This window comes from Spermophilus citellus (assembly GCF_964194105.1).
Source record: "Spermophilus citellus genome assembly, chromosome: 18".
In the NCBI taxonomy this organism is placed as follows: Eukaryota; Metazoa; Chordata; class Mammalia; order Rodentia; family Sciuridae; genus Spermophilus; species Spermophilus citellus.
Window position 1 is genome coordinate 17257357 of NC_138200.1, and position 23628 is coordinate 17280984.

Here is a 23628-nt window from a genome sequence, read left to right on the forward strand (position 1 = left end):
TTGGGAACACTTACTCAGTGGGCACCAGGCCTCCAGGGTCTCGAGGGATTCCTCAGCCTTTCCCCCAGAGAGGACCTGCAAGCACAGCTGAGGTGAGGACAAGGCCTCCTAGTTCTCAGCCCTGTGCCCTGAGGGAGGTGACTCCAATACTCACGTTGATCTTGTCTGGGGAGGCGTAGCCAGTACCTGCTCTCAGGAGCTCTGTTTTGGGCTGGCTTCCCCCTCGGCCTGTGGACTTGACCTCTGGAGACTTCAAAAGGTGCAGGGGCAGTCGGGAAGGGAAGGCATGGGTGCACCTGAGGAAGCCAGATGGGAGAGAGACCCTCACACAGCCTGCTCTGTGGTGCCTGTAGGGGCGGGGGAATGGAGGGAGTTACTAGCTTCTACCTGGATTTCTTTTGGAGGCGTGAGAGAAACTGGGCTGAGATGCTCAGGCGAGGATTGAAGAAGTAGTCCTCAGAGTCAGAGACCTTTGTGTCTCCCAGGGACCCATGAAAAAGCTCTAAGAGAAGATGATGACAGGGCCCTCAGATTCCTCCTGGCCAATCAGTCCTGGATGCAGGCAGACCCACAGGCCAGCCAGTAGATTCCCAGAAGCCCCATCAGCAGACACAACACATGCACTTTAGAAGCCAGCAGAGCAGGGAGAGGAAATGTGCAGCTCAGTCCTTAAGAGGTCATCTGCTCTCCTGCTCTGCCAGGAAAAGACCTATCCCAGGGACACCCACACTGTGCTCAGCACTAGACAGACAGCCCAGGCAGGTCTGGTGCTGGGTCGGGCCCTACCTTCAGGGTGGACATCAGTAAGCGTCTCAAAGTGGTGGCGGAGATACTTCTCCTGCTCGGGGGTCTGAGGCAGGGAGCTGTTGGCCAAGCCTGGTCCTTCAGGTCGGGACGACTCTTCTGCTGTACCTGGGCATTCTGGAAAGAGGTGCCAGGAAGGAGGGACAGGGAAGAGAAAAGCTGTCAATACCATGAGTCATGGCAGGTGTCACCTGACAATGGAGAAAGCTGGACTAACCTGTCACACACCCTATTGCCATTGGGCTGACAGAAAAGGATCTCATCTTCCAGGCAAGGAAACTGAGGTTCAGGCCTAACATGGGGCCAGGGGGGTTTATGTATTGTGACTATCTCTTAGACCCATGCACGGCCCTTACCCAGGTGTCTGGCTCACCTGGCATGTGGGGCTTCATCATAGCACACTGAGGGTCTGGGTCAGGTTGTGAAGGAGTGGAATCAATGGTGGCAAAACTACACTCCAAGTCGACTTCCGACTCCCCTGAGTCTGCAGGAACAAAGCACAGGTCAGAAGTCCACTGCTGGGGCCCTTCCTGGGTGAGCCAGCCAGGACATGTGGCTCAGCTGCTCTTGGGCTTTGGTTTCCCCATCTGAAGAATGGAGGCAATGATAGCCCACCTCCCATTTTTATGAATCAGCAAGTTACAATCAAGGAGGTGGCAGAGTTGGGCTCTCAGCTAGGGGGCTGCTGGGTTCCAGAATGTTCAGGTAATAGCAGGGACTATGTCTGCCTTCTGTGACAGACAGTGAGCTCCAGGAGGATTGGGTCAAGGTCACCATCAGTGCCCAGAAAGGGGCCTAGCTGAATGAACAGACTTTCATAGGGCCTTTGTCTGCCCTTCACTCACCCTCAGGTTGGCTCTGATCCTTGGAGCTGATGGAAGAGACTCTGAGATAGGAGTCTCCTTGCTGGTCTCCAGGCCCTGACTCCACCTCCTTCTCACTGAAATGCCAACAGGGGGGATTGTACTGGTAACAACTGGCCCCCACCCTGAGCTCCTAGGCACCTGCGCCCTGCTCCTCCTGGGAGCACTTCTGCAGCCTCTCTTTCTTCCTTTGAGTGCTCCCTTCCACATTTCAGCTGGGGCCAAGGAAACTGAGGCTGTAGCTGAGGCGACAGGCCTGGGCACCTGACCCACCTGGGACTCATCCCTCTGCCTCACCCATCCTTATTCCCACAGGCCCACTGGGAGAGCAGAGAGTTCTTCCAGAGTGTGCCTATCAAAAGGGGGTTTCCTCTCTCTGACTAAGGCTGCCCTTGGTGCAAGGGGACCCACCTGTCTGTCCCTGTGATTGTCATTCCTGCCTCCAGGGAGTAGATGATGAGCTCTCTGGCCTCAGGTGACTCCCTCTGTAGGGGCAGGAAGGAGGAATGCCCACAGCCATCTTCCTGGGGACTCTCTGACTAGGGAGGGAAAAGCATAGCTCTTCTGAGGCAGCAGTGGCACCCAGGCTCTCAGATGCTAGCTGTTACATAAGTGACGGAGCAGGAATAATGGCAGAAGCCCACTGCTGGACACAGAGCTAGAGCCTCTGCCAAGTGCTCTGCTACCCCCGCCCCGAGTTCCTTCTGTGCTCCCTCTGCACTACTGGTCTCTTTACAGGTGGGGAATAGGCATGTCTTCAAAAGGATAAGAGGCCCAAGCCTTCAAGAGTCCATTTATACGATGCTTAAGAATAGGCACACCACTGGGTGCAGTGGCGCATGGCTATAATCCCAGTTACTCAGGAGGCCGAGGCAGGAAAAATCACAAGTTTGAGACCAGCCTCAGCAATTTAGTGAGGCCCTAAGCAACTTAGTGAGACTCTTGTCTCACAACAAAAATAAAAAGGGCTGCGGATGTGGCTCAGTGATAAAGAACCCCTGGTTTCAATTCTAAGTACCCTCCCAAAAAAGAAGAAAAAAAAAAAGCCATCAAGCTGTATACCTATATCTATGCACGTTACTGGATATATAACATGTATTAGAAGAAAATTTATAATATTATGTATTAGAATAAGAAAGAATGATCTTTTATAAAATAATAGGGTAAGAGCTAAAGTTGCTTGGTTACCTCTCTCTAGGGGCCCAGGCCTTGTCCTTAGCACTGCCTTTCTACAAAAGTCCTCAGAGGTAGAGGAGATTGCTTTATTTATTTTGGGTATTAATTTATTCAGAGATGGTTTTGGCCATTTTTTTTTTTAAATGGAGGCCTAGAGAGGTAAGCCTCTTACTTCAAGTTACATGGACACAGGGCTTAAACCAGAGCTCTGTCTATTTGAATGGCCCCCACTCAGGAATAGGCCTATACCAGGGCCCAGTTTCCTTCCTTCCCTCCTTCCTTCCTTCCTCCCTCCCTCCCTCCCTCCTCCTTTCTTTTTTTAAACCAGGGATTGAACTCACGGACACTCAGCCACTGAGCCACATCCCCAACTATTTTGTATTTTCTTTAGAGACAGGGTCTTACCGAGTTGCTTAGTGCTTCCCTATCGCTGAGGCTGGCTTTGAACTTGCAATCCTCCTGCCTCTGCCTCCCGAGCTGCTAGGATTACAGCAGCTGTGCCTGGCTTCAAGGCCCCATGTCTTAACCCCAAGTGACCCACTTCCCAAAGAACCCCAAGGTTCACCCTTCTGTCCCCCATAATCTTCTCCATACCCCTGGAATCAGACACTCGGCACTATTTTCAAAATGAAAGCATGGAAACCCCAAGTACTGGGTGGGAAGGCATGGGGCAGGGGCTGTAGGCTGGGCTAGGACGTACCTCGCTTAGCAGGCCTGCCAGGTTCTGTGGCTCCACTGTGTCTAGAATGGAGTCCTCTAGACTTTCAGGGTTCATGGGGGTAAAGTAGCAATCCAGGTCCCGGGCATCCAGAATGGTCTTGAGGGGCTCCTGGTCAGCCCGCTCTGCCCAGCGGCCATGTGGCTGGTAGCTGCGCTTGGTGTGGAAGGCTGAGCCATCTGCCACATCATCATCTCCTAGCTTGAGGGACAGTAGATGGTCAAGCAGCTAGCCAAGTGCTCACCAACTGCAGTGAGAGCCACGGACACTGCATGGACCTCACCCAGTCTTTTGGCTTTAAATACTTTTCAGAAACAACTTTCAGAAACATATCTCCAGCCTTTCTCTTAAGGCAGCTGCTCTACATCTCTGCGTGGATGTATAGTAGACATTCCTGAGTTAACCTGTTGAAAACTCCACTCCTGATCTCCCCAAACCTGTTCCTCCTAAAACCTTCCCTGCCTTTGTTATTTTTCCAGTTGTTCAGGCCCTAAATCTTGGCCTCATCCTTTCTTCCTCTCCCTCAGTCTGTCCCTTATGCTCCACATTGTGTGTCATTTGCAGATTCTGCTAGCTCTTCCATTCATACATCCAAAATATGGCTACCTCTCCTTACTCCCACCCTAGTTCTACTTAACACTGCTTCCTGACAAAACCACTGCTGGAGAGACAGTGGAGGGTGCTGTTTGAGAACACAGGGTGTGAAGCTGGCCTGCACAGGGCCAACCTCACATCTAATGCCTAGCAGTGTGACACCTGGCTAATTACTTATACCTTTCTGAGCTTCATTTTCCCTATCATGGAGCTTATCTTATAAGCTTATCTTATTCTTTTTTTTTTCTATTTTTTTTTTTTTTTTTTTGCTTATCTTATTCTTAAAAGCCCCTACCTCAGTGAGGATCCAATGAGAAAATATATATAAAAGGCTTAAAACAGGGCTAGGGCTGTGGCTCAGTGGTAGAGCACTTGCCTAGCACATGTGAGGCACTGGGTCTGATCCTCAGCACCACATTAAAAAAAAAAAAAAAAAAAAAAAGGTATTGTGTCCATATACAACTAAAAAAGTACTTTTAAAAAAGAGGCTTAAAACAGAGAAAGCATGCTATGAATATTTGTTGAATGTCATTCTAACTGTAATATGTGTTCACAAGAAGCTGGGTGGGGGGCTGAGTGAGCATGGCTAGGTGCCCTGACCTGGTCTGCAGAAAAGGATGCTCTCTGAGGAGCTGGCATTTATGCCTAGACCTGAGGTATGACATGTTCCTGAAATACTCCCCAACCTAGATGTTAGGATTCTGCTGTTGGCTTCTAACCTACAAGCCCCCAGCCAAGTCAATATTCATTCCATCTTGTTGTTGTTATTCATTCCATCTTTTTTTAGTACTAGGTATTGAATCCACATGCACTCGACCACTGAGCTACATCCCCAGCCCTATTTTGTATTTTATGTAGAGACAGGGTCTCACTGAGTTAGTTGCTTAGCACCTTGCTGTTACTGAGGCTGGCTTTGAACTCACGATCCTCCTGCCTCAGCCTCCGGAGCTGCTGGGATTATAGGCATGTGCCACCATGACTGACCTTAGTTTCCTTCTTAATATCTTTTTCTCCATAGCACTTATTAGCTCTCAACATACTACATAATTTACTTATTTAATATGGTTACTGTCCCTCTCCCACACTAGCAAGTGAGACTGAGAAGGGTGAGCTTTTTATGTGTCTCGATCACTGCTTATCTCCAACAGCCAGTACAATGCCGGAGCTGAAACTGGAAGGACAATGAGGTTCTCCAAGCAAAGGAAAGACCTGGGAAGGGTTCCTAGAAGGAAGAGGAAGATGGGGAGGCCCCTCCTTGCAGCCCCTAGGCATTCAACTCTCCCAGAAGACTCACCAGCCGCTTGGCCCAGAGTGGCAGCTTGCCATTGGTTAGTAGGCACTGAGGATCTGGAAGGACATATAGAATCCATGAAAAGAGAACAAACAGCTCTAGTGACAAGTATGGTAGTGGGCCAGACCCCCCAGCAATGATTCCCTATGCTGACAATTCAAAATAGGCCCCTGCAGACAGGCCCTTTCCCCAACCTGGATCCAAGCTCTCTTTGGACGGTGTTTTCAGCAGCTCCTCTGGTTCACACTCCTCTTCCATCTCATCTTCTGTCTGCTCTCCAGGGCTTAAGGACAGAATCTCACTGGGCATGGATGCATATGTCTCCTGCCTAAAGCCAGGAAGAAAGATGAAAGGAGAGAAATATAAGCAAATGAGGTGAAGTGGGAGGACTTGCCTAGACCCGGGCCCTGTACTAAGCTCCACAGGGACATAGTTTTGGCTTCCAGCCAAGATGGTGCCAAGAGGTGTTAAACTTGACACATCCTCTCCACTAGAAACATATAATAAATGAGATATGATAAAGGCTGGGTTTGATGACAAGACTCTCTGAGAATACAGCAATGGGACACACAAAGCAGACAATGAGGCCACAGTCTTGTGTCACTGAGTTCCCTTCAGGTGGAAGCAATGAAGCTTTGCCAATTTGAGTATGAGAGGCTCAATCATGCTGGACAAGGTGGGCCCTGGAGCTCCACGGTGGGGTGTGAGCCTCAAAACCAAGAGCCAAAGAAGCTGCCCACTCCCTTGATGCCTAAGTCTGTGACACTCCAGTGCCACCTCAGGACCGGTGGCCCATGTCAAGGCTTGGTCCCCATGGGGCCTTGGGAGTCCACATGGAGGTAATGGCAAATCATCCAGGAGGAGAAGCACAGATAGAGATAGATCCAGAGGTACCAGAGAGGAAAACCAAAAAATCTTCCTGCTCAAAATAATTATCCCACCATTGGGCTACAGATGTCTCAGGGACAGAGTGACTGCCTCACTTACACATTGCCCTGGGTTTGATCCCCAGTGCCCCACACAAAAAAGAAAAAACAAAAACCAAATCAAAAAACTCTCCCACCCCAAACAAAAAACTAGAGCCTGAGTTTGCTCTAAATAAAGTTGGTTTGTAGCATAAAGATTTCAAACAAATATGTTTGAGGGACTCAAAGAAGTAAGTGAAGGAATTTTTTTTTTTTTTGAGAGTAAGAGGACACTCAGCTCCGCTGTACTCTCCCCTGATTACCCGCTCTCCAACATTGCTGGGTCAGGGACCCTCTGGTTTCCCCAGACCCTTGGGGCTCCTCCATTACAGTATCACAGTGCTCAGAGGATTGTCAAGCACATTGATTCTGTGCTTCAAAACTCTTCTCATATGTGTTTAGAACTTTGTTTTCAACGTTTGTCTCCTTGATCAGGCTGTGAGTGTGCTAGGGCAGGGCCTAGGGCTGTTTGGGCCCTGGTCATGTCCCCACATCGCTCCTCCAGGGATCCCTGGGGACTGGATGAGGCTGCCAGGACCTGGGGTGGCTGCCCCACTTCCTGTCCTTGGGTTGCTGTTGCCGCTGCTGCTCCTGGTGGTTGATCTCCAGCAAGTGCTGCTTCATGCAGGTGGTAATCTCTGGGCCCAGGTGCCAGATGAATACACAGCTGCACAGGCAAAGGAGAGATGTGGAAGAAGGACTAGATGAACATGGGAGCCACTGCCACATCTGACCTCAAAGGTCACCAGAGTCACCAGAGTTAAGACCCCGTTCCCCAGAGGCTCTGGATTATTGGATCTGCACTCTGGTCTGGGTCTAGGACATCCCAGCAAATCAGTGCCTTCTCTGGGGACCTCAAGACCTGAGGAAAGGGGCTCCGGGGAAGAAATGTGGTAAATTTAAGGGTGTGACAAAAGGGACTTCCTTGGGCACCAACCACATGCTACAAAATTTACATATAGAATCCCAGTCAATTCTTTTTTTTTTGGGGGGGGGGGTACCAGGGATTGAACTCTGGGGGCACTCGGCCACTGAGCCACATCCCCAGCCCTATTTTGTATTTTATTTAGAGTTAGGGTCTCACTGAGTTGCCTAGCAGCTCACTTTTGCTGAGGCTGGCTTTGAACTTGTGATCCTCTTGCCTCAGCCTCCCAAGCTACTGGGATTATAGGTATGAGCCACTGGTGGTGCCTGGCTCCCAGTCAATTCTTATCATACAATTTTCAAGGCAGAAATATCAACTCTTACAGAAGAGCAAAGCGAGGCTCAGAATGGAGAAATGACTAGGTTATAAGAAAATAAGTGACAGATCTAGAGTCTGAATTCAGGGCTGGGTGTGAAAACCAAAATGTACATTGTCCATGATGGGAGTGAGTTGGAAAGCTTAGAAATGCTCTTTGTGAAGAGGCTGTGAACATAGTACTGCTGGTCCCACCCTCTCCCCAATCAGAGGGATACAGCTAGGGATGGCCTCCAGGGTAGTCTCACCTGTCTCCAGATACTGTGATCAAATGACGACAGTCATAAGTAAACTTCATGCTGGTAACAATTTCTGCAAGCAAAAAGAGAAGCCACCCATGTGTCTGAGTCATGGCTGTGGGTGGCAAGGGAGGTGGGCCAGGCAGTGAGGCACACTCACCTGAATGGCCAAACATCTTGGCAACGCACTCTCCTGAGTAAAAGTCTATCACTGAGATGCTTTTGTCAGAACAGCTCGTGGCCAGGAAGGTGCCTGAAGGGTCCACGTGGACCTACCAGGAAAAGTCCTCTCATGTCATTCAGGCTGCCTACTTCATCCCTCTGTGAGGCCTGGGCGAAACATCCCAGACCCCGCTGACTGACAATCCACTCTGCATGGACTCTTGGCCCAGGGCATCATCATAAGGCAGCAGACAGGGGCCTCGGTGGGGGTGGAGGTGTGTGGCTCCCATCCCAGAGGCCCCCACTACTTACCTTCAGCAGAGATCCTTCATCGCCCTGAGAGCCCTTGTAGCACTTCTTCTGCTTCCCATTCACTGTGTTGTAGATCCTGGGGAGTGGGACATGATGTGGGGACATAAGGAGGGCTCCGCCCTCATGCCAGTCCCATTTCCCCTCTGGCTCCTACTTCCCTCCTTTCCCCTGTCTGCTGCCTGAACTGAAACCCTGTCTCAATCTGAGATTGTGGAGGCAATCTGCTGTTAGTGTCCATGGGCCCTCCATACAGAAAGCTTAGTGCCTGGCCCCCAATCTGAATAAGCCCATGAAGGAGATGGAGGACACATCTTCCCCAGCTCAGTTCTTTGCCGCAGTCTTGGCTGGGCACAGAATCACGAGCCAATCAAGCAGGAACAAAACTTTATTTTGAAAAAGCCGCTAACACTCTCAGCGCCAGCAAGTCAAAAACTGGTCCTCCCACGAGGGTGTCCGACCGGAACTGCGCGCCGACCGGAACCCCCCCGTCTCCTCCCACCTCCTCCGGAATTCCCTCCTACTATCCTTCCCCAACCAATGGGAACTCTCCAGCAGTCCCGTAAAGTCCCGTAACTTGAGTCCGGTAGCAGGCCAAGGTGAACAGCGGGAGTCCAGTTTGCATATGAATGTAAATTTTAACATAATCATCTCAGTGGCTAGCTGGCGTCACTTTACAACCAAAGGTGCCATACATCGTATATATGCTTGTGGCTCCTAGCAGTTCTTATGTTCCCTTCCTCCAGGAAGCTCTGCTTGATCTCAGGTGGAGTTGGGTATCTCCCTAGGGCCCCCAAAGCCCCCTGGGCTCCCTTTGTCTTACTCCTAGCCATTCTGCACTGTTACTGCCTGATGATATGACTGTGTCCTCCAAGTAGATTGTGAGCTCTATGAGAAAGGGTCACTGCCATGACCCCAGCACTGTCTAGCCCAGGAAGGGCTAAGGAAGGTGGGTGACTGAGTTTATGATCTCTCAGTCACTCCACACAGGCTCCCAGGAGAGTCTAAAGGAAGCTCTCAGTGGACCTACTGACTAAGCCTAGAAAAGCCTGGCTTCTAAAAAACACCTGCTGGGTTCCTTCCCCTCCCAGCTACTTAGGGGCCAGGTAGGGAGGAAAGCAGGCAGCTAAGGAAAAGACAGAACCCAGTGAGGTCCCTTATAGGCCTGTTCAGAAACCAGCCCAGGTCAGGACAACAAAGGGTGCAGGGAAGCTTCTCACCTCACATTGCGGTCCTGGCAGGCCACAGCCACATACTTCTGTGTGATGTCAATGTCCATGTCATACAAGGTGGTTTTCTCTGCTACATGGTGGGTACGGACAAAGTGTAGTCCATCCGAGGACTGGCAGAGCAGGAAAGACCTTCAGTGGACACTCCCGACAAGCTCCCCCTACACCCCCAAGAGTTCACCCCACCCTACCCTCTTAGCACTGCGAAAATAGATGCTCTTGTCTGCCCCACAGCTGATCATCTGAATGTCTCTGTTGCCTGGGAGAGGAGAAGACAGAGAATTAGCAAGAGCTGGGCCACATGGTAAAGGAGGGACTAGCTAGACAACTCTACAGCAAGGGCAATCAAGCAACTTTGGTTCAAGGTGGGCTCCCTGGAGGTGAGGTGGGTGCTGAGCCTAGATGAAACTCTGTAAGACATGAGCTTTGTACATGAGGGGGCACAGATGAAGCTATGGGCAAGGTAGGTCACTGCAGAGCAAGGGCATACAGGGAAACAGACCAGGGTCTCAGAAGCGATACCATCTCCAATATAGAATCTATCCTGTTTGATTCTATTCTTCGTGGTACTGAAGACTGAACCCAGGGGTGCTCTACCACCAAGCTACACCCCCAGCCTATTTTTTGAAATAGGGTCTTGCTAAGTTGCTGAGGCTGCCCTTGAACTTGTGATCCTCATGCTTGAGTCTCCCAAGTTGCTGGGATTAAGGTGTGCACTACCACGCCCAGCTCCCAATGTGTGATTCTGGTGAGTGACTGCAACAGCAGAATGGAGGTGAGAATGCATAACGGACAAGTGGAAGACAGGCCAGGAGGCTGGTGCCATCAAGATAAACAGGAGCAGTGTGCAGCAGCACACGCTTGTAATCCCAGCTACTGGGGAGCTCAGGCAGAGGACTGCAAGTTCAAGGTTAGCTTGGGAAACTTAATGAGACCCATCTCAAAATAAAACAAAAAAGGGCTTGAGATGTACTTCAGTGGTAAAGCACCTGCCTAGCACATGTGAGGCCTTGGGTTCAATTCCCAGCACCTGAGGAGGGAAAAAAAAAAAAAAACCAAACAATCAGAACACCCACACTAACCTTAGGCTAGGCCTCATATATTTGTTTGATCGACCTGAATGAACACTCACCATCCACTCCACTGTACAAAGAATGGGGCTCAGAGACACAAAGTCCTTGTCCCAAGGTGCATAGACAACTAGGGCAGGGCCAGGACTGAACACAGGCATCCTCTGGTGCTGGAGTCAAGGCTGTTTGTGCTGAGCTTGGAACCCAGGCTTCCTCTTTGTGCCTTGGCTTCAATGGGCCTAATAACAGTTCTTCTCCTATAGAGCTATGTGAAGCCTTTGTAACAGGGCTGCCATGTGGTAAGCCTAATAAAGGTTCCTGTTTTTAGTATTCTCATATCTTTATAGAATAGAAGCCGTGGTAAGGTTGAGAACAAACAAAAACTACTTGGAGATCAGAATAGTCTCTGGCTATAAACAATGGTTGCAATCTTAGCAGCTCAGACCTGTGGACGATGAACTTGAATGGGGATTTCTCAGTATTATGCTGTAAACTACATACATTTGTTCACTTCTTTAGACATATTTCACAGAAGACAGTGAAAAGGCTAAGCCTTCAGCAGGGCAGCTTCTTAAAGGTTTTGAGTAGCCAGGGCCCAGTTTATACTATTGATCAAGATTTTGAGCACTGCCCCCGGGGGAACCAGACCAGCCAAAGCAGGGCAGTCAGGAGCCTAGTTTAGGGTCTGCATCCTTTTAGATTAGCCAGGGGTTCTAGTGAAGGGCCATGACCTTCATTAAATGGCCTTAAGGACTGACTCCTGGCTATCCCCTTAGCCAGTCAGTAATTCTCCTGGATCTAGACCATTATTTATTAAGGGTGGACCTAACAGCTGATCAAGCTGTTATATTTACTGATTTATTCTAACTACCTATATCCTATAGAATAGGATGGTTCAAATGTTTTCTAAAGATGTCTAAAAAAAAGGGGCGGGGATTGTGGCTCGGTGGTAGAGCGCTCGCCTAGCACGTGCGAGGCCCCGGGGTCGAACCCCAGCACCACATAAATAAAATAAAGATATTGTGTCCAACTACAAATAAAAATTAAAAAAAAAAAAAGATGTCTAAAAACTTTCATCTGGGGCTGGGGATGTGGCTCAAGCAGTAGTGCGCTCGCCTGGCATGTGTGCGGCCCCGGTTCGATCCTCAGCGCCACATACCAACAAAGATGTTGTGTCCGCCGAGAACTAAAAAATAAATATTAAAAATTCTCTCTCTCTCTCTCTCTCTCCTCTCTCACTCTCTCTTTAAAAAAAAATAAATAAAAACTTTCATCTGACCAAAGGCTTTTGTTAAGCCTTTGTCAAAATCTATCAAACACTTTTAACTTATCTGCCCAGCTCCTCTACCCCTCAGCTAGAGAGGTAGGACAGGAAGTGGAGAAGACCAAAGGACATCAATACTTTTTCATTCACAAGATTATATGTGAATAATCTTCATAGTCAGGAAGGTAGAGTCAGTTAATATATTCTCTCCATGAATAGATTCCTCTTGGATACAGATTTTCATGTTCTTTTTCCCTCCAGTACTGGGGACGCAGGGCCTTGCGCATGCTAGTCAAGTGCTTCATCACTGAGCTACACCCTCAGTGCCCTTGAATATAGTTTTAACATGTTCTTGGGTTTTATCAATTAAACCCTACAGGGCCTGCTTCTTGTTCCCTGGGAATACTTTAGGGACAGGGATCTCCATACTGAATCTCTCCAGTCCTGTGAGAGTCCCTTTGATTTCCTGTTGAGTGTGGGCTTTGGCGAACAGTCTTAGGCAAAATCCTAGGCTCTGTACTTTCTGGCTATGTGGCTATCTCTATAAAATTCAGGAAGAAGAGGATAAATGCTGGGAGGAGTCAATGTCTATCCAGTTCACAGAATGCAAAAATCACTGCCTAGCACAGAAGTTACCTCTAGCAATCCTTAATATTATCTATTTTTCTGCCAAAGTTACAAGTGCCCATTCTTCCCTCTTGTGGATTAGCACTCTGATTTTCTTTTGGGTACCAGCATTCTCCTAATGCTGATCCTCTGGGATCAGAGGGTAGAAGCAGGTGGGGACAGGGGGCACAGGAGACAGACCTGGACCAAGAGAACAAGCCCTGACACCAATAATTGTTTCTGGGAAGGCAGTTGCTTCAAGTCAGGACAAGGAAATTCAGCCCACAATTTCTGCCAAAATTGAGAGGAAGAGGGGAAATCTCTTCCTGGGGTACAACAGCAACCAGCAAAGACATAGCAGAGAGACAAGACAGACCTGAAGGTGAGAAGAGAAATGACTGAACAAGACATTGAAATGTTCAACATGACACAGAAGTAAAGAGCACACAACATGGGGTAACAATGGTCAGGTCATATGAACACAATAGTCCATATATGGCAGGGTGTGTGCAGCTTGTCTGTAACTCAGGGATATAAGTTGCAGACCAGTTTCACAGCATACAGGGGCTGGAAAGAGCTTTTTAAATTTTAGGATTTGAAAAAGTTCCCTTTTTATTCTACTTTGAGGATCTATATAATGCTTTGTATTTCGTATCTATTGTGACATAAAACCAAAGTGAAATCATAATTTTTTTTGAAGAGTCAGAAAAAGAAAATATTCTTTTCTTTCTTTCTTTCTTTCTTTTTTTTTTTTTTTTTTTTGAGATAGGGTCTGTGTTGTCCAGTAACATCTTAAACTCCTGGGTTCAAAAGATTCTTCTGGAGGTCAGGGGTGGTGGTGCATGCCTATAATCCCAGTGACTTGTGAGGCTGAGACAGGAAGATCAAAAGTTCAAGGCCAGCCTCAGCGACTTAGCAAGACCCTCAGCAACTTAGTGAGACCCTGTCTCAAAATAAAAAATAAAAAGGAGCCTGTAATTCCAGTGGCTCGGGAGGCTGAGACGGGAAGCTCATGAGTTCAAAGCCAGCTTCAGCAACGGTGAGGCACTGAGCAACTCAGTGAGACCCTGTCTCTAAATAAAAAAATAAAAAATAGAGCTGGGGATGTAGCTTAGTGGTTAAGTTCAATCCCCAGTACCAAAAATAAATAAATAAATAAATAAATAAATAAATAAATAAATAAATAAAAGGACTGCAGATGTATCTAATTGGTAAAGCATAATTTGGTTTAATCCCTAGTACAAAAAACAAAACAAAACAAACAAAAAACCCCTCCTGATTTAGCCTCCATAGTAACTGGGACTATCACCATATACCACCATACCTGGACCAATTCACTTTGTAAATATAATCTGTGGGTATTAATTTTCATAAACAAACAAAAACCTAAAAAATTCAGTCTTTGGATCCAGCTGTGCCCTGAATGCAAAGCTTATCTCTCCTTCTCTGTTTAAGCTAGACAGAGTTCTTGCTGTTACTTGCATAGGGACCCATCTAATCAGGCACAGGAAGCAGGAAGGATGGGGCTCACCAGTAAACTTAATGGCTGTGATGGAGGAAGAATGGTCATCCAGGGTCTGCTCCAGGTTGTAGTTTTTCTCCACATTCAGCACATGGATCAGTCGGTCTCGACTGGCAGAGGCCAGCAAGGTCAGCCCTGTGGGTAGAAGATGAATCTGGGTTCCCTAAGGCTTACTGGATGCCTTGGCCTTCTAGAAGGGCAGTGTGACTGGATTGTCCAGTCTTTGGAGAGGGGTTTATTAACCCAGAGATGGAGCCAACTTGCCCCAAAGCCAGAAAGGCCCATGCCCTCCACACTGGGTAGTCTTTCTCCAGAGCACCCAAGCTTTTACCATCAGTTCAGGGAGTACCATGGATGCTCCTCCCACCCCCAACAAATGTCCACAGTAGCCATTCTGACAGAGCCCAGAACCACCCCCACCAAGTCCAGTTCCTTGGCATCCATGTGAAGACCTGGCACCCTTTCAGCCTCATCAGAAAATACCGCCCTCCCCGACACATTCTAGACTCTGACTGCAGATGTAGCTAATTGGTAAAACATAATTAGGTTTAATCCTTAGTACCAAAAACAAAACAAAAAAAAGTGCTCATTAGGGCACTATTGACTGTCTGCTGCCATACTCCTTCTGCCTTCCCTACTGGACCTCCTCAGATAGTGCCTACCTGTCATAGTGTGGCTCAGGCCTAACAAAGATGCTATAAAGGACAATATTGGAACAACTGGCAAAATTCTAATACAACCTCAGGAGGGGAGCTCAGAAAAAGTGTAAGAGTCAATAGAGATGTAAAGAAAAATTGGTGGACAGAGGGTGTGGATTATGGAAGAATGAGAAAAGATGGTGGGAAAGATTATCAAGTAACATTAAAGGACATAACTATACCTATGCAGAATTCCTACCAAAAATGTATCATCTGAATCAAGTTGTGGGGAAAACAGAGAAACTAAATATGTGGGAAATTCTACAAAATGACAGGCCTGTACTCTGCAGAAAGCTGAGATAAAAAAGACATGTTCCAAAATAAAGGCAATAAAAAATCTGAGACAATTAAAATGTGAACCTGGATTAGAAAAACAAGGGGTGCTATAAAGGACAATATTAGAACAACTGGCAAAATATGAATAAGGACCACAGACAATGACAGCACAGTATCAAAGTGAAATCCCAGATTTGATAAGTGCACTGCAGTTATGTATATGGATGTCCTCCTTCCTAAGAAATGTTCTCAACATCTGAGGGTGTGGGAGCATCATGCCTGCAACTTATTCTCAAATAGTCCACCAAAAGTGAATGATAGGGGCTGTGGCTATAGCTCAGCAGCACAGTGCCTGCCTAGAATTTGTGAGGCACTGGGTTCTAGCCTCAGCACCACATAAAAAAATAAATAAAGACATTCTATCCATTTACAACTACAAAAAAATTTCTTAAAAAAGTAGTGTAATAAGAATTGTAATGCATTCCACTGTCATATTTAAAAAAAAAAAGTGAATGATAGGCTGCAGTTGTAGCTCAGTGGTAAAACACTTGTTTAGCATGTCTGAGGCACTGGGTTCAATCCTCAGCACCACATAAAAATATATAAAATAAAGGTATAAAAAAAGAGAATGATACCTATATATATTATCATCTTACTTTATGCATAAATATGTGTATATGTAAACACATGTATATATGAGAAGTACATACATGTATATACACAAGGAAGAAATGGAGAAAGGGAAAGCAGAGGAAGTTATATGATTAATGAGAGGGTTAGAATAAATTTAAAAGAAAAACACACAAATCTGGGTGAAGGGTATGTGTGTAATTATTATAATATTCTTGCAATTTTTTTTTTATGTGGGATTCAAGCTTTTTCAAAATAATGCCCAATAATCACTTCTCCAGTAGAGGATGAGTTCATTCAGACGCTCACTCACTCATTTCTCCAGCTTGGGCATTGTTGGGGATGTTGGGACAACAGAAGCAGGTTGAGCTAAGCCTTGCAGATGTCTTGCTTTGTGGAAACACAGCCACCCTGGTCCCAGGCTCCAGCAACCTGGGCCCTTACTAAACATAGGATTCCCAGCTGTCAACCACAGTCCCACCAGATATCAATTACCCATTCCTGTTAGGGAGCTGCCCCTCTTTCTCCCATTAGCTGCTGTGAGCTCACCTGTCTCAGGCTTGGAGTACTCCAGGCACAGCACCTCAGCATCGTGGGCCTCCACTTTGACCAGCTCATCCATGAAGTGCAGCTCGTGGATCCTGGAAGACATAGACTGACCATGTACCCTGCCTGGAGCCCCTACCTCCAACCCCAGGTGCTCTGCTACTGCTGGAAAAGGTCAGAACAGCCAAGCAGGCAACGTTGGAGTCCCCTTTCATGCCAACTAGTATAACGATGCCCAACATGATCTCATCAAGAACCCAGCCATTGTAAAGGGAGCAGCATTGAGTCATTGAGACTTCAGCAGGCACCAGTCCCTTTTGATTCATGGGTCAAAATATACCCCCAGGGAACAAAGACAGTCCTCAGGGGGATAGGCATTTGTGCAGGACAGCATTAGAGGTGATCTCTGATGGGACTTGGGGACATTATCAAGACTTTCATTCTTTTGCTGAGGCTGGTCTCAAACTTTTGATCCTTTTGCCTCAGCCTCCTGAGTTACTGGGATTATAGGCGTGTATCACAATGCCCAGACTCATTCTCATTCTTTTTTTTGGTACTGGGGATTGAACTTAGGGGCACTGGGCCACTGAGCCACATCCCAGCCCTATTTTGTATTTTTTTATATATATATTTTTTAGTTGTAGATGGACATAATACCTTTCTTTTATTTATTTATTTTTATGTGGTGCTGAGGATAAAATCCAGAGCCTCACACATGTTAGGCAAGTGTTCCACCACTGAGCCCCAGCCCCAGCCCCCCTATTTTGTATTTTATTTGGAGACAGAGTCTCACTGAGTTGCTTAACACCTCGATTTTTGCTGAGGCTGGCTTTGAACTCATGATCCTCATGCCTCAGCCTCCTGAGTTGCTGGGATTACAGGCGTGCGCCACCGCGCCTGGCTCTAGACTCATTTAAAATTTTTTTTTTGTAGTTACAGATGGACAGAATGCCTTTATTTTATTTATTTATTTTTATGTGGTGCTGAGGATCGAACCCAGTACCTCATGCAAGTGCTCTACCACTGAGCCACAGCCACAGCCACAGCCCTAGACTCATTTTAAATCAAGACTTTTTTCATTTTCTCCAAGTGGAATCAGTCAACAGGTCATTCTGGCTCTTCCACTGTCATTCTGTGTGATTTTAGCCTAGCCACTTGACCTCTCTGGTTTCAGTTCACTCATTTGAAAAACAGCTAAAAGAGCACTTACATGGTGGGGCAGGGGATGGGGGGGTTCAGTGAGAGGATTAAGCAAGTTGATACACACAGTGCTCAGGCACTGGCACAGGACAACAGTGCTGGTCCTGTGTTGGCTCTTGTTACTGTTCTGCCATTCATAGCAGAGCCACATTCCTTCCTCACACAGTGCATGATATCACAACAGTTACCAGTGTTTAAAAATCACAGAATTTAACAGAAAAAAATTTTCACTTTCCACTCTTGTTGGTGAGAAGACAGGACAACTTTTAGCCTGCCCTCCAGGTGCTTCATGGTAGCTACCTCTATGGGGCACAAGCTCTTCAGTTCTCCCGAGTCTCTTTCATCCTCCAGTAATTCAAACACCCAGATGGTCACAACTGTCCTTTGTCATTTTAAACCTGGTCCCTGTAACAGGGCTCATGTTCTGCCAGCATCTATTAAAATACTTTGGCAGGTGGGTAAACAGGCTGAGCCCTCACATGCCCCACCCTCTTAGTTCCTCTCTCAGGGCCACCAGCAGCCCCCTGACATTTCATCATTGGTGCCACATGGCTGGTGAAAGTGTCACTTTGCCCTAGAATCACATGAATTTGCCTATCACTGTGTAGACAAAGTGCATGGCTCACTGCTGAGGTCCTGGTAGTTGTCTTGATCTCCATCCTTCTGGAAGCCCCTTCCCAGCTTAAATTCTCAGGAGTGGCTGATTACTACTCACAGTCCCTCATTTCCAATGGGCAGCTGGAGATGCCAAGATCAGGGCTCCTCCCTACTGCCCTGAGAACCCAAGCTGGAGCTGGGAGGTGCGCACCAGAGACTGCCAAGGCCCACTTGCCTCAGATTTCCACTTCGGTCGCCTGAAGCCAAGTGCTGGCCATCAGGACTGACCTGCATGACTCGCACCCCAGCTTTCACATCCATGGGTGTCCCATTCTCGCTGCCCCGGTCTGGGAAGTGTGATGTGTCCTGCAGGTGCTGGATGTCATTCTCCACGTATACTACCTTCAGCAGGGTCTGCAGGAAGGAGAGGGCTGAGGTTAATGCTATAAGGAGCATAGAAGCACCTCTGGAATTGAAGGTCTCCCCAGAGCCCAGTTATTCCTTCCTCATTAGGACTACAGGTTTTGAGCTGAGTGCTTCACCACTCAGAATAATAACTGTTTTCCAGTTTCCCTTGCTACTAAATGAGGCCATGTGAATGAATACATTTTGGGCAATGAGATAAAAAACAAGTGAGAACTCTTCTGCTGCTTTTCTTCTATCTTGCTTGCCTGGAACTCAGACATGATGGCTGAAGCTCCAGCAATTATACTGGATCATGAGGATGAGAGCCACTCCTTCAAATGACAGAGTAGAGAAGTGGAAGACTTGAGTCTCTATAGGCATCTTAGCGCTACCAACACAGCAGAGTTACTTCCAGTCTCCTTTTATGAGTCAGACAATCAAACTTTTACTTCTTGAGTTTTTCTATTGTTTATGGCCAAATGTAATGTGTCCATCACAGGTGGGCAGCAGTAAAGGAGCATCTGCAACATGCAACCTGCATTAAGGGCCTTTTTGTTTCAGTCGCACTGACCTCTTTCAGGTTTTCCAAATTCTTTCCTACCTTGGGGCCTTTGCATGGGTTATTCCCGAGGTGTGGAACTCTCTTCTTTCTGCTTCTCCTAATCCTCCATATTACAGTTCAGCTGTCCCTTCTAGAGGAAGCTGCTCTTGATGGCCCAGATGAGAAAAATCCCATGATACTGCTAAATACCCTACTAGTACCCTACGTTTTCTTTCATGGTGCTTATCATACTTGTGATTATACATGATTTGTACAGTTATCATTGATTCACTGTCTGCTTCTCCTAACTAGAATTGTGGGTGCCACAAGGCAAAAGAAGGGTCTGTCTTAGTCATTACTATGTCTTCAGCATGTAGTCAAGTCCCTGGCATATACCTTAATAACTATCGCAGAATAAATGAATGCATGATTTAAGGTCCAGCTCCCCAGAAAAGCTCCCTCATTGGCCTAGCAATACTAATTAAATATCTTCAGAAAATGATTTTTCTCCAGTTTCTGTCAAAGCTCTCTCCAGGATCCACCAGAGCCCCTACTTGAACCCTCCCAGTGTGGAGGTCAATTAGAGAGGGAAAGCCCTTGCCTGGTTTGGCCTAACATGGAGTTTTGACTCAAGATTCAGGGAGTAATTTCATTTCTGTTAAGTGTGCCAAGCTGCCTGGATTGGCCATGTTCAAAAAAACCTGGCAAGCAGGAGCTGGGGTGGGACAGAGAAAATCAGAGAGGACAGACCATACCACCACAGAAGAGAGAGAGAAAAAGGAGGAAGGGACAAAACAGAGATTGACTTGCTTTTGTTCCTGGTTCTTGCCCCTAGGTAAAACCTAACATTTAGGTTCCTTCTATAAGACTCCTTCTAGCTCCTGTACCTGGCTTAAAGTGGGTCTTTGTTCCTCCTAAAAGACAGATCATGATGGAGCTACTCACGTTGCTGAAGATGTTTTTCTGCCAGTGAGAGTCAGGATTGCCATCCATGTTCCAGAAGCGGATGGTGTTGTCTGAGGAACAAGTTAGAAAAGATCCTGATGGCAAACAAGCTCTCTGATCTTCAAATTCAGGATACACCTAGAGTTCCCAGAGAACAAGGCAAAAATTCATGATGACCATCTTGATGATAGTATGATGATATACTATTACGTTTTGGTGAAAAGAAAAAAAAAGCTGAAGACAAACAGGCAGAGTGCAATACCTTCTATGGTAAAAACAAGCAAGAAAAAAGGACATAACATGCTCCCATGTATCATCCACGTACCACCTTCAGTCCATGTCTTAAAACATCCCTATGAGCCGGGCACAGTGGTGCACACCTATAATCCCAGTGACACACCTGTAATCCCAGTGATTTGGAAGGCTGAGGTAGGAGGATCGCAAGTTTGAGGCCAGCCTCAGCAACTTAGCGAGATCCTGTCTCAAAATAAAAAAAATATCAAGGTCTGGGGATGTAGCTCAGTATAAGGCATCCCTGGGTTCAATCTCCAATATCAACAACAACAGCAACTACAAAAACAAACAAACTAACAAAACAAAACAAAACAACTACTCCCTCCAAACCCTCTAATTCTTATAAAGAAATTTCCAAGGAAATGGGCAGCTCAGTCAAAAATCATTAAGCACAAAAAGAAACAAGGTCTCATGAGCAAGAAGCAGCAAAAATATCAGAGTCTAGCAAATATGTCCAATACTGGGAATTTTCAGATAAAATATAAAACCACTAGGTTCAATATACTTAAAGAAATAAATAAGGGCTAGGGGTGTAGCTCAGTGGTACAGCACTTGCCTAGCATGCACAAAGCCCTAGGTTTGATCCCCAGTACCAAAGAAAGAAAGAACAAACATTGACATGATTAAAAGTATGAGTAGTCAAGCTAGGCACAGACAGTGCTGCACACCTATAATCTCAGCTACTCAGGAGGCTAATGCAGGAGGGTCATAAGTTCAAGGCCAGACCAGGCAACTTAGTGAGATCTCTCTCAAAAAAAAAATGTGAAAAGCCAACCAGAAATTATAAAATCATTGAAGTATGGCTAAAAAGGAACAAAACTATTCCTAGAAATGAAAAATAAAACATATATTTTTCTTTTTTGGTGCTGGGGCTCAAATGCAGGGCCTACCACTGAGCTGGGCCCCCTCACTCAAAAAGTAAAAGGTCTTAAAATACCAAATATAAGACACAGATGAAAGAAAAGTAAGTGAATTGCAAGATAGAGCTAAAAATGATTTAGAAGGAAGCTCAGAGAGACAGAGACAACATGTAATTTCAAAATATGGAAGAATTAGGTTCTGAGAATATGATGATAGTAGCAGCATAGATTTCTGGTCTCCCACAATTCCCACATAAGAAAAAGAGAATTCTCTCTCATGCAGACACTAAAGAGAAAAAAAAAAGGAATAAAAAAGGTGGATGTTTTGAAAACAGAAGGAAGACCAGTAGAGTAGAAAGAGGAACCAAGGAGGAGGGGGGAGGAGGCAAAGGAGAAGAATTGGGGAATAAAATGGACCAAATTATACCAGGTGTATATACCACAATGCATTCCAAATTCTATATATAACTATAATGCATCACTTAAAAAGTAAATAAATAGAAGGAATAAGAGTACCTACCAAAAGAGTAGGGGAATGGGGTCACAGGGAAGGAGGAGGGTAGTACTTGGGACTGAAGTGGAGAAAATTGTTATCTGTATTTATGACATTTATGGGAGGATCAAAATGAACCAATCCCACTATTATGTATAACTGTAATACACTAAAAAAAAGAAAAAGAGAAATCAAGTTAAACTAAAACAAAAACAAACAAACAAACAAAAAGCACACACATACACCATACTCACAAAGGCAGGTAGAGTCAAAGGGCTAAATAATGCCTATTCAAAAGGACAAAGTTTTATTTTTTTGGTACCAGGGATTGAACCCAGTGGCGCCCCAGTGGCACTTAACTACTGAGCCACATCCCCAGCCTTTTTTTTTTAAATACCTTTATTTTATTTATTTATTTTTTTTGTGGTGCTGAGGATCGAACCCAGGGCCCCGCACATGCTAGGTAGAGTGCTCTACCACTAAGCCACAACTCCAGCCCCTCCCCAGCCCTTTTTATCTTTTATTTAGAGACAGGGTCTTGCTAAGTTGCTTAGGGCCTCACTAATTGCTGAGGCTGGCTTTGAACCTGCAATCCTTCTGCCTCAGCCTCCTAAGCCACTGGAATTACAGATGTGCGCTACCACACCTGGCAACAAAGTTTTTTCTTATAATCCAGAACGGTGGCTACTGAAAATAAATTTCTGTCAGGTGGGGTGGAGCATAATATATATTATGCCTATAATCTCAGTGACTCTGGGGGCTGAGGCAAGAGAATTGCAAGTTTGAGACTAGCAATTTAGAGAGACCCTGTTTCAAAATAAAAAAATAAAAATAAAAAGGGTTCGGGATGTGGCTCAGTGGTAAAGCACCTCTAGGTTAAATCCCAGTATTGGGGAAGAAAAAAAGAGGGTTTGGCATGAGGGTCAATGACTATCTTTGAAGAAATGGTTGAATGGGTTCTCTAAACTCTATGGAAGTTTCTACTCCTTGAGTTCCCAAATGAGAGTTGAGTAGGGGTAGAGAGAAGAAGAGTGGGCTCACCTCCACATTCCAGACATAGGAGCTATGGAAGAGTTCTGACCACATCTTCCCCACTTTATTGATGTCCTTGATGTCCCAGACGTAGATGCTGTGGTCTCTATACACACAGGACAGCCACTGGTGGATGGGGTCGAAGGTCAGTGCCACTGTATCTGGGTAGACTGCTTCCGCCTTCCTGCAGAAGAGGAAGCTAACAAGGCCACATGGATCATCAATTACCATTATGTCACAGTTGAGTAGTGACAGTCATCTCTGGAACACAGGAGCCGCCCCCTACCTGGCAATGCCATCCCTCAAGTATTTTGGCCTTGTATCTCTCCTATTCTAACTTTACGTCTCCCTCCTCCCTCTTCCTCTACTTCACTTTGGCTTCTCATAGAGGTTACAAACTGCAATGGGCCTCTAAGAAAATTTTGAGTTTTTGATTCCTATTGACACTTTTTGCCCTTTGTTCATTCTAGTCTACCCAAACTCCCATTTTCTTTTCTTTGGAGCATGGAAGGAAAATGAACATGTACTTCAGGACGCCTTTCTTCTCTCCTAGGCCTCATCAACACATGATTCAAATACCTCTGTGAGGGGGCTGGGGAGCTGTCCCTTGGTTTGGGGCTTCCTTACAAAGGCTACAGTTTACTGAGCACTTACTACATGCTAGGCTGGAAAGTTTATGTGCCCTGAATTCTCACAACCACTAAAACAGGTACTCTGTTTTACAGATGAAGAAACAGGCACAGGGAGGTGCACTGACCTGCCTAAGGCCCAGAGCACACGACAGAAGGTGGCAGAGGCTACTTCAACATGCCATGGCCTGTGGGTAGCTACCCACCCTTTCTTTCCTTCAAGACAACACCCAGTTAGCACTTCCAGGCTCTTTCTTAGAAAAGGAACCCAAGAGTTAGGGCTAGAAATGCACAGAGGTAGCCCCAAGCCCCCAGCACTCCTTGGTTGGGCATCGCCCACCCCTACTCCATAGATCAGACTTGCAGCCAAGGGATCTAACATGTAAGGCCTGCTCATGTAACTCTAGTGGCTGCCCCCTGACCTCAAATA

At 46.4% G+C, this 23628-nt stretch overlaps 1 protein-coding gene across 1 annotated transcript in view; it reads right to left on the reverse strand.

The window, feature by feature from the left end:
* WDR62 (WD repeat domain 62) overlaps nucleotides 1–23628 on the reverse strand; it is a 40600-nt gene that overhangs the window by 1950 nt on the left and 15022 nt on the right. Inside the window, exons 9-29 of the mRNA XM_081274005.1 lie at nucleotides 22579–22768; nucleotides 19891–20028; nucleotides 18235–18413; nucleotides 16206–16297; nucleotides 14062–14187; nucleotides 9782–9849; nucleotides 9582–9703; nucleotides 8365–8440; nucleotides 8051–8162; nucleotides 7900–7963; nucleotides 6950–7078; nucleotides 5641–5774; nucleotides 5450–5502; nucleotides 3544–3762; nucleotides 2079–2206; nucleotides 1650–1744; nucleotides 1178–1288; nucleotides 787–921; nucleotides 388–502; nucleotides 155–296; nucleotides 15–75 (exon numbers count right to left, since the gene is read on the reverse strand). Of these exons, the coding sequence (XP_081130131.1) occupies nucleotides 15–75; nucleotides 155–296; nucleotides 388–502; nucleotides 787–921; nucleotides 1178–1288; nucleotides 1650–1744; nucleotides 2079–2206; nucleotides 3544–3762; nucleotides 5450–5502; nucleotides 5641–5774; nucleotides 6950–7078; nucleotides 7900–7963; nucleotides 8051–8162; nucleotides 8365–8440; nucleotides 9582–9703; nucleotides 9782–9849; nucleotides 14062–14187; nucleotides 16206–16297; nucleotides 18235–18413; nucleotides 19891–20028; nucleotides 22579–22768 (2489 nt within the window). The remainder of the gene's footprint in view (nucleotides 1–14; nucleotides 76–154; nucleotides 297–387; nucleotides 503–786; nucleotides 922–1177; nucleotides 1289–1649; nucleotides 1745–2078; nucleotides 2207–3543; nucleotides 3763–5449; nucleotides 5503–5640; nucleotides 5775–6949; nucleotides 7079–7899; nucleotides 7964–8050; nucleotides 8163–8364; nucleotides 8441–9581; nucleotides 9704–9781; nucleotides 9850–14061; nucleotides 14188–16205; nucleotides 16298–18234; nucleotides 18414–19890; nucleotides 20029–22578; nucleotides 22769–23628) is intronic.